The sequence below is a fragment of the Micropterus salmoides genome, unplaced genomic scaffold, assembly GCF_014851395.1.
Source record: "Micropterus salmoides isolate LMB-PRFRI ecotype aquatic unplaced genomic scaffold, ASM1485139v1 Ms_hic_scaffold_3762, whole genome shotgun sequence".
NCBI classification, from domain to species: Eukaryota; Metazoa; Chordata; class Actinopteri; order Centrarchiformes; family Centrarchidae; genus Micropterus; species Micropterus salmoides.
The window spans coordinates 40,049-50,000 of record NW_024043109.1 but is presented as its reverse complement, the minus strand read 5'-3'; the positions used below and the strand labels follow the sequence as shown (position 1 = coordinate 50,000).

The 9,952-nt window shown below is 38.7% G+C and overlaps 2 protein-coding genes across 3 annotated transcripts; one reads left to right on the top strand and one right to left on the bottom strand.

Moving 5' to 3' along the window:
* Nucleotides 1–710: 710 nt before the first annotated feature.
* Nucleotides 711–4,611, top strand: calcoco2 (calcium binding and coiled-coil domain 2; the record flags this gene model as incomplete). 2 transcript variants are annotated; one of them, XM_038695182.1, is given in 6 exon segments in its annotated part: nucleotides 711–878; nucleotides 986–1,174; nucleotides 1,687–1,803; nucleotides 1,882–2,062; nucleotides 2,783–2,805; nucleotides 3,244–4,611. In XM_038695182.1, coding segments are annotated over 6 exon segments (840 nt in total), but the record flags the coding sequence as incomplete, so codon positions are not given.
* On the bottom strand, nucleotides 4,430–9,522 carry snf8 (SNF8 subunit of ESCRT-II). Its single transcript, XM_038695183.1, has 8 exons — nucleotides 9,124–9,522; nucleotides 8,988–9,038; nucleotides 8,432–8,570; nucleotides 8,244–8,348; nucleotides 8,012–8,084; nucleotides 7,672–7,813; nucleotides 5,926–6,000; nucleotides 4,430–5,127 (listed from the first exon to the last, which is right to left on the bottom strand). Exons 1-8 carry the CDS (start codon nucleotides 9,175–9,177, stop codon nucleotides 4,990–4,992), a joined length of 777 nt encoding a protein of 258 aa, XP_038551111.1. The 5' UTR covers nucleotides 9,178–9,522; the 3' UTR covers nucleotides 4,430–4,989.
* Nucleotides 9,523–9,952: the final 430 nt, after the last annotated feature.

Here is a 9,952-nt window from a genome sequence, read left to right as displayed (position 1 = left end):
CTGAATCAAAATAAACAGAAGCATCACCTTCAACATGTGACAAAATTTTCCCAAGGTCCCAAACACATTTCAGGAACCTCATAAGTGAGCTGGCTCAGGTTTTACCGTGTGACCTACGTGTGAAAAATTATCAAACAATATCCCCTGTCTCGGTTCAGATACAGTCTTTGGCATCGGATGACACCTAAACTAGCTGCATTCACTGATGAAGACTGTGGCGTGATGTAAAGATCCTAAAAAGCAGGAAGCAGACCTTTTTTAATTGAGATTATTTTAATAGACATACTATGAGTGTGTTCATGGTGATGAAGGAACATGTCACTTAATGCAACAATGAGGCTTATTAATGCGTTTTTAATACTTTTTGGACAACAATGAAGCTCTATGGCTCAAAGGGAAGAAGAGATATTACACACACAAAAATACTTTTCATTGGGTTTGTTGACAAGAATAAAAGATTATTAAAAGCCTTATCCTTTAAGAGCAGTTAGTATAGGTAAAAGTAAAGACCAAAACTTCTAACTGCTCTTGCCAGTAAAGCAGAATTACATCACGTTAAATCACCTAAAAAATGAAATGCATTTCATTATAAACACTTCTAATATTATAAGTCATTGAGGTCAAGATAAGACAGGTCAGGTGAAGATTATTTGGGTCCAGATCAGAACTTTGTTCCTGTATTCAAATGTGTGTGATTTACCTTTTGGCAGGTTGACCTTCAGAGCAGTGAGAAAGAGAAGGAGAGGCTCTCAGCAGAGCTGCGAAGGTCGCAAAACGTTGTGCAAAACATGGACGACCTGAAGAGTGAGAACCAGGAGTTACGTAGGAGGCTGTTGCAGGCGGAGGCTCTGCAGGACTGTCCAGATGACGGTCTAAGGGTGGGAACAAATTAAAACCGAAGCTGAATTCATTTCTTTTAATTACAAACAACAATAACATTATTTCCCTCTATGCTAAATGCTCAACGCTATGTCCTCCTCTTCAGGTGCAGTGTCAGACTCTTACCTGCCAGCTACAGGATACTCAGGCGAAGTTGGCGGCTGAGAAGGAGCAGTCAAAAAACATCAGTAGACGAGTTGAGGGTCTGGACAGAGAGCTCAGTCATGTCAAGGATCAGCTGGAGAATGTGATCTCATCATATGAGGAGGCACAACGGAAAAATAGCAAACAAGAGGTAAACTCAAGCAAAAATCTAGACTTTGATTGATTGTACTATGAGGCCAAAAGTATGTGGACAGTTTGGCTGGAGCTGTTTTTTGCTATTTTAAGCATTTTAAGCTGTTTTTAGATGCTTTTATTTATTATTTGGGTTCTCTGAAAGAAGGCTGTCCAAGAGTTGTGCATAAAACCAGATCCATAAAGTCTTTATAAGTTCTCCCAGCTGGTGTGGAAGAACTGGTCTACACAGAGCCTCAACCACATCCAACACCTCTGGGATAAACCGTATCACTGTCAGCCAGACCTCAGTGTCACTAATGCTGTTGTGGCTGAATGGGAGCAGCTAGGTTCAAAAAGCTGGTGGAAAGACTGAAACCAGAACAGCGGAGGCTGTTATAGCAGCAGATTAATGCCTGTTGTTTTGGAATAACATGTTCCACATACTTGAGGCCATATAGTGTATAAGTCATGTTTGAATTCTGCGTGTGTTGAAACAAAAACTGTGGCTTGTTTCCCTTCATTTTTCAGATACTGCTAAAGGAAGCGCATTTGATGATCGCAGATAAAGAAGGCATCATAGAAGAGAAGGAAGACCTCATGAGGCTCGTGAGACATGAGAAAGAAGAGCTTGCTAGAGAAAACCAGGTACGTTTACGCAAACAGTCTCGATCCACAGGGTCACTAAGTGATTTTAAACTGTACTTGTTTTGTTTTTTCTGTCAGAGTCTCATGAGTGGTATCGAGCGGATGCGCAGTGCTTATGCTGAACTCCAAGCAGCTCCCCCTGCCGACTCATCATACATGCAGCCTGACATCACCTCACCCCTTGACACCACTTCATCCATCCATGAATGGCAACAGCAGGAGACACCTGAAGAGGCTGAGCACCTGTATGAGACCATAGGTGAGTATCAGGCTCTGAAATACACACTCATAAGCATAGGCGGGAATTACATTTTGCCATAAAACGACTGTCACCCCTCCCCGCGATGGTAAACATGGAAAAGTAGTGTTGAATAAAGATGCTTACGTTGATTTCAGCTCGTAGTGTTTGTATGTGGGTGTTTTTAATGGGAATGTGGATCTTTCAGATCACTTTGAGAAGTACCTGTGATCTCGTTCCACATTTTATTGTGTGTCATGTAATGTGGGGAACTGGTCTTGGTCTCTTTTTCAGAAACTCTGTCCTGGTTACTTGAGAGAATCTCTAGACCTCGGTAATGACAGACAAGACTAGCTTTTAGGGTTGGGCAATAGATACTGACAGACCACACACATTTTGCCATATTATTTAAAACATCTCTTAGACCTTAATGGGCAATTTAGCAAAGTCTCTGCTTTATGGAAATTTGGATTTTTATATGATCAATGTGATGACGTACATTGATTTGTCGGGTGTTTTATTTGTTGGATTAACCAAAAACAGACAGTTTTACCCAGTAACTGTTTCCCCAATAGTTTTTCCAGAACTATATAAATATTTCAATAGAGGGATACAAAATTACATTTATAGAACAAGTTTCTCCTAAACAACAAAAGTCAGTGACAATAATCGTAAGCTGCATCTGTAGAATAAACAAGAATTGTTTTATCTCGTGTTAACCAATTTCTTCTTTCCTTGCAGGGAGTGTTGCAGACCCAGTAGAGGTAAGTCAAATGACTTCTCAGGAGTAATTTGTACGGTATATCACCTGTCCCATCACTCATGTGATTCCTATCCAAAACATGAGTTGTGTGTCATCTATTTGTATTTTCTCTCTCTAAACTTTCCAATCATGTTGTTGTTGAGCAAAGAAGCCCTTTGCATGTTTTCTCTGACACTATGAACACATTGTAAAAGTGGTAGATCATCTTAGCTTGAAATAACTTATACAAACAAACAAATTAAAGGTTAAAGCAACTGGACCCGAGGCAACTCTGGATAACAAATCTCCCTCCCTCACGTGGTCTCTGCATATCCACACATGAGCCTGAGAGTGACTCGTCTGTTTACAGTTTATTTTTGAAGCGGACTTAAAACATAATCCGCTCCCTATTATGTTACCACAGGCTAATAAGCTGTCTCTCCATTTCTATTCCCAGCAGTCGTTGGTGTGTCGTCACTGCCAGGAGAGCTTCCCCCTCATAACCCAACAGGAACTGGAGCAGCACGAGCAGAGTCACAGAGTCTGTCCCTTCTGCACGATGATCTGTGACAACATGGAGCAGTCTGTGTTTGAAGATCACGTCTACAGCCACGAGGTGTGAGAAAGTCACCGGGTGTGATTCAAATGTCTGGAGGGGAAAAATGTCTTACAAGGTGGTTGGTCATGTGTAAAAGGACCACGCTGATATTTTTGCACAATTTACTGCAAATTACTGTTGACTATTTTCCAAAGCATACTGAAGTTTTCTACCTTCCAACAGCTATTAGTGTCCATCGTGCGTTCAGTCTGCGGGAGAGCCAGCTGACTTGAACCCTGCCTGAGTTATGCAATCCATCACTGTGAACACAGTGTTCTCATTTATTTTGGTCAGATGTTATCACTGTTATGCATTTAGTGGAGCTGGTTTTTAAAGGTCTGCAGTGGATTACCACACAACATTTTTGACATGTGTCAGTATGGTACCCAAAAACACAAAACCCTTATTTTCTTTAAGCGAAGATGTATTTTGCCTAAAATAAGACACTGAATTCACATTTTCTAATTACTTATAATTAAATCACCAGCAACAGTCCACTAGACACAAGTTTCTGGCTCTCCCTTCTTTAGTGTGTGTGTTAAGCACAAAACAAGTCTACGAACGTTCATGCATGTAGTTTAGCCAGTTATGAAATGTAAGATGAATATTTGCAATATTTGCTGTAATGGACTTGTGCTCATGGATGGTACATGTAGCACCCTAAAAGATCTTAAATATAATAGTTAGTAGAGCCCGTTTCTCTCTTTGTTATGTAGAAAAGTGGCAAAATTCTGATTTAAACCCTAAAGAAGTACTGATGTTCGATACCCAGCCCTACACAACTCGTTTATTATAATAAATAGTACAAAAATAAAAGTAGGCTTGATGTTCACAGTTAAATTAATTTTAAACCTATGATATGCTTTGGAAAACTAACAGCAGTAAGGTATATATGATTTGGAGATATGCTTAAACAATGGAACGGTCCTTGAAGTCGATATAAAATTGTAATTTTAAATAACGACGGCACATTTAAAACTTGATATATTAACCACAATATAGCTTTGCACTTATCTGAGGAACTTCTGATCTACTATAACCAGATCACACTGATGTAAGTGTTTATTACCCAAGTTTCTGTAGATTTTAAAATGTACATGACAGAATGTATTGTTGATATGAGGCTGAGCAATGATCCAAAGTGAATTGATATCAATGATCAATTCAAATGAATAAATGTAAGTGCATTTTAAGTCCTGCTAACGTAATAAAAGTTGAGTTAAACTGCTAGAAGGCAGCCGGTGTAGTCTTTTCTTTCAAAGTTACCGTTTATGCATGAAAACTTAAACAATTACTTGTTCTGTACATTGAGTATCACCCTCAAACAGACACCAGCAAGACGACATAAGATCTCAGACTGAACTTCAGTGGAGTGGAAATCAAACTGCTCTCAGTGACTCCAACAATGTCAGTGCACACGTTGCATAGATGGTACTGAGGAGGCGATGAGGAAAGTTTTCCCTCTTTGTGTCCAGAAAATGATATCAGAGGAAGTCCATCCAGCCTGCCAGTTCCATCACACGAGCCTTCCCACCAGGCACAGTTTTGTTTACTAACAGGTCTCTAAAGCCGCCACCAGCTAGCGGTCCAGGTCCCCCCTGTCATTTCTTAAGGTGTCATCTGATTGGCCTCCTCTGGTGTGACGTCACGCGAGGTTATCTCTGAGAAGAGGGCTGGCAGCCAGTACTGTGCTTCTCCAGCTGCCTGAGAGTCCAGCCAAGCCAAGCCTTCTTTCAGCAGGTGATCCTGGATATGTGAGAGGTGGTCGAAGGTGATGCACTTTACAGAGTTTCTGCAGGGTTTCTTCAACTTAAATTTAAGACTTGAATGTAATTTAATACTTTTTTCCACTATCATATCGAACAACATTTAAAAATATGATGGAAAAGGACAACGTGGCGTAGAATTAGTTATTATAGTACTATAATTTTGGGGCTGCAACTAAAAAATTTCATAATCGATTAGTCTGTTGTTTATGTTCTATTAATTGTTAAAAAAAATTTAACTGTGAAAGTTAAGTATAACATCTTCAATTTGCCTGTTTTGTCCAACCAACATACCAAAAACCCAAAGGTAATCAATTGTTGTCGTATATGACACAGAAAGCATCAAGTCCTCTCATTTGAGAAGCTCAAACCACAGATTATTTGGCACGTTTGCTTAAAAAAATAACTGAAATGATTCATCAATTATGAAAACAGTTGCCAATAACTTTTCTGACGATCAACCAACCAATTAACTGACTAATCACTGTAGCTGTAAATAATTCATAATGATAATTAACCTTGAGCGGGAAAATGGACAGATGGATTAATGAATGCAAATTAATTAAAAGATATTTTCTAAAAAGTGACACTTGCCCATTATGAGAAAACTTTTTAACTAACATTACCACCGAATGCAGGCAAGAGACCATGAAAATTGCATTTTACAACGTTTTAATATCTTCTAAGATATTGCTCAAGACCTGCAGGAACTCTGCTTTAAAGCAGGAGTGGTCAAACTGTTACATAGTGACATAGCGATGAGCCGATATGCACTTACCAGGACGTGACAAGCTCGCTCCTTCTCCCATTTTAGACTGCCCTTGATCTCACTCACTGTGACGTAGCCCTTTTTCTACAAATTAACAAAGAAACAAACGGCCATAAGAACAAATAGTAAACCCACAATCTGTAAAACTGGCGGCTACATCGATCTATTAAAAGGAATGAACATACAGTAAAACATTTGTTTTATTCAAACATGACAGGAACATTACAGATAATGCTGCAAAGCTCACGCAATATTTGGCACCTGGTGCAGCAGAGGGAGGAAGAAAAGTGGAAGATAGTGGCGAAAATCTCAAGTGACGGACTTTAAAACATGTTTTGCTGTTGAATTACTTTATAGCCCTGTTACTTATGTGTTTCTAAAACATTTTATCCACACTGTGCTCCCTATTTTTTAAATTAACCAACTAATTAAAAAGATTTTTTTCTTAAAACAAATACTTAAATGCCAAAATCTACACTAAAACTGTTTTTGGTCATAAGATTTGCTCCGGTCTATACTGGCTTCTAAACATGATTTAAATGCAAGTGGTGGAGAACAAAATCCACAGTCTTAGTTTGTTTTTTTAAATATGTTCTAAAGTTGAGCTAATAAGAGGTATTGAAAGTAAAGGGCTAAAAAAAAAAAAAAATTGAAATCTATACAAGTTGTGATCTTACCTACTGCAGCTCAGGTAGGAAACAAAGAGGGATTTTGGAAGAGACTCACTTTGTGTGTCCAACTCCGCTGAAGCCAGATTTTAGCTTCAGCTGGATTTATTTTTACACAGAACAATGACTGTGGATTTTGTCCTATCACTTACACTGAAATCGCATCACGACAGTTTGTACAGGAGAAACGTTTAAAGACCAAAAAAACTCTTTCAACCTACATATGGGCATTGATGTGAGTAGTGTTAACCAGACTTGAACCCATTTTTAACCTATACTTTAATTTGGCAAATGCAATGAACTCTTAGAGAACAAGACAGACTTGGTCATGTTCGTCATATTTTGGACATAACTGATGTGTCTTCTCAATAAGCATGAATCAGCTTCTTTCAAGTTTACATCCTCTGCACAAACACACACCCTCCCCCGAGTCATTTTGAGAAGTACTGGCTTTGACTACTTGACGACCCCTGTGAATGGGAACTCGCCAGTCCATTAAATGCTGTAGATCCCATAATACATCCTCTCCTCAATCTCCTCATTTATTAGTTAGAATATAAATGTATGCTGCCTGTTTTAAGAGTTTAGTATAAATGTTACCGCCTACAGTACAACTGCACCCAAGCACAGTTAAAATTTACTCACATATAGTATGTAAATATGGCTGAATGTGTATCCTCTAAGCTAGAGTTAAACAGATAAATCAGCCGATAAGTAAAAGAAACTGCAGTAAAGAAATGCCAAAGTATGTTTTGGGTAATTTAGACACAGCTGAAGCATTTTAATGTTACTGCCACTGCATTTGATTCAAACTGGTGTCATGTTGGACTTCGGACTTAACAAACATGAGACCCGACATATAAAACTGCAGACACATTTACATAATGTGAAGTGGAAGTCTACCAGAGTCTCTACACTGATAAAGACTACATGAGTTCAGTACCGCAGAGTTTTGAAAATGTCGATTAAAAACAACAGAATCTGAGTGAAAATTTAGTTAACAAAGCACATAATATCTTAATTTGTGATCAACAAAGCTGTGACATATCTGATATATATGAAAATCAACCCGGGAGCTGCGTCTCACCTCGGCCAGCTGTAGAACTACAGTATGGTCCATGTTGAGCTCTGCTGGGACTGACTGGACCAAGTAAGAACCACCAACAGGAATCACCCCAAAGCCATTTCCCATCACCTTCAGTTTCTTAATGGCTCTCATCAGGTCGTCTCTGGGAAGCACAAATTTAATGATTTCAATAATCATACAAACCGAGGCCGAGACATGGGCATTTAATAATCCAAATTTGACTTCTAGATGAGTAAGAAAAGTGTGTTCTTGGATAATAGATAGTGCAGTTGTGTAAATACAGATCAAATAAAGCAGAACATTCTCTGCTTTTCCGTTTTATTTAATTAGTGACACTTACTGGCTCACGTCCTGAGCGTATTTACCTCTTCCCTTCAGTACTCTCTGATGGAGTTCATCCAAAGTAATAAGCCCTGAAAGGAAATACACGTAAACATTATTTATCATCGTGTCTACTTCAGGCAGGAGTCACTGTATATTTACTGTGCTGACATGCATGATAACGAGGATGGAGTTGAGATCTTCACCTCCTCGTTACAATCAAACATTTATTACCCAGACAAATTACAAACCTCCATTTCTGTGTTTCAGGGCGAGGCACACTTCAATAATCTGTACACCGAGCTCATAGTAGAAGTCACCTACGCCAAGCATCTCAGACCAAAAACCTTTGCCAGCTGTGGAAGAAAAAGAGGTTTAAAGGATATTTAAAACATATGATTTCAACATTTTTACGAATTATGTTGCATATGTTTCTCACAGGCAAGTGGGTCAACTCCAATTGTGGCACACATTTCCTGAAACTGAACCCTGAACTCGGAGCTCTTTCGGATTTCTTGTTTATGCTTGCTGGCAAACTCCTCCAGGTTGGACTTGAAGGTCTCCAACTGCTTAGACATCTGTCAGAAAAACAGAAACGGTAATTAAATGATGCAAATAAAATAAATGCATGGCTGTGACAGTGTTGTGACTGGAAGCAGGGACAGTACAAGGGTTGCAACGGTATGAGATTTTCAAGGTTTCATGGTATTACACTATTAGTAGTAGTATCACCAGTTACCATGACCCTTAAATGAATGAAAACAGAAAGGTTCTTTGGTTAAACAAGTACTTATTATACACTGTGTCCTGACAGACATGAAACTTGACATCATCTTAAAATATATATATTTTTTAATAAAACTAACACGGTAGAATTGTTACATGGATAAATCTGATGCTTTTTTTTAAGTGAAACTCTTTAATCTATTGGCATCTAAAGAGTCTTTTCAGTGTTTTTAATAAAAAAAAAATAATAATAATAGGAGAGAACTCACTTGGACAATCTGGTCCTCTGCAAGAACAGTTCCTCTTTCCTTATATTTGGCCTAAAGAGGAGAAATAACCACAGGTGAGCCGTGAAGGTAAGTTACCTGTCCAACACAAATGTTCAGTAACAAACTGTCACGTTACCTCTGCGAGCTTCTTTTTGGCAATAGCTCCCGCACCAACACCTCTCCGATGCATTTTCCTGATGTCTGGTACACAAATACACGCAGACTCTAAACTACGAGTGTGTCTATTGTTGATTAATATCAGGTAAGATGCTTTTAAGGTTGTAGGTGAGTAATAAAAGTTAAGTTAGCTAAAATAACATCAACGTTAGCCGGAGGATTTTTCTTGTTGTTGTCACCAACTCTCCTCCTCAAAACGCGCTTCTTCGATAACTTTATCTTTCACATTAGTAGCCCGATAGTAAATTAAACTTAAGAAGGATTAAAAAGTGCCGTTTTCGGGACATGTAGCGAAAAAAAAACAGCCACTTTAAGACATTAATGTTCCCATTTTGAGTGCACGGAAGTAAAGTTCTTCCTGGTCGGTGACGTCAACGATTTATTGTATACCGCCCCCTGGTGTCTCGGCGGAAATGACAGGCCAGCAACATTTTAAATGATTTATACACAACTAACATGTCAAAGTCGAAGTGGGGGAGACAACAATTAACAACAGAATAAATCAGTTAATAAAGGTGAAGTGTCAGTAGTAGCAGAGTCTACTGTAGAAAATCTAATTTCCTGTGAAGAATCAATAAAGTGTCTATCTATCTATCTGTCTATCTATCTATCTATCTGTCTATCTGTCTGTCTGTCTGTCTGTCTGTCTGTCTGTCTATCTATCTCTCTGTCTATCTATCTGTCTATCTGTCTGTCTATCTATCTATCTATCTCTCTGTCTATCTATCTATCTATCTATCTCTCTGTCTATCTATCTGTCTATCTCTCTGTCTATCTATCTGTCTATC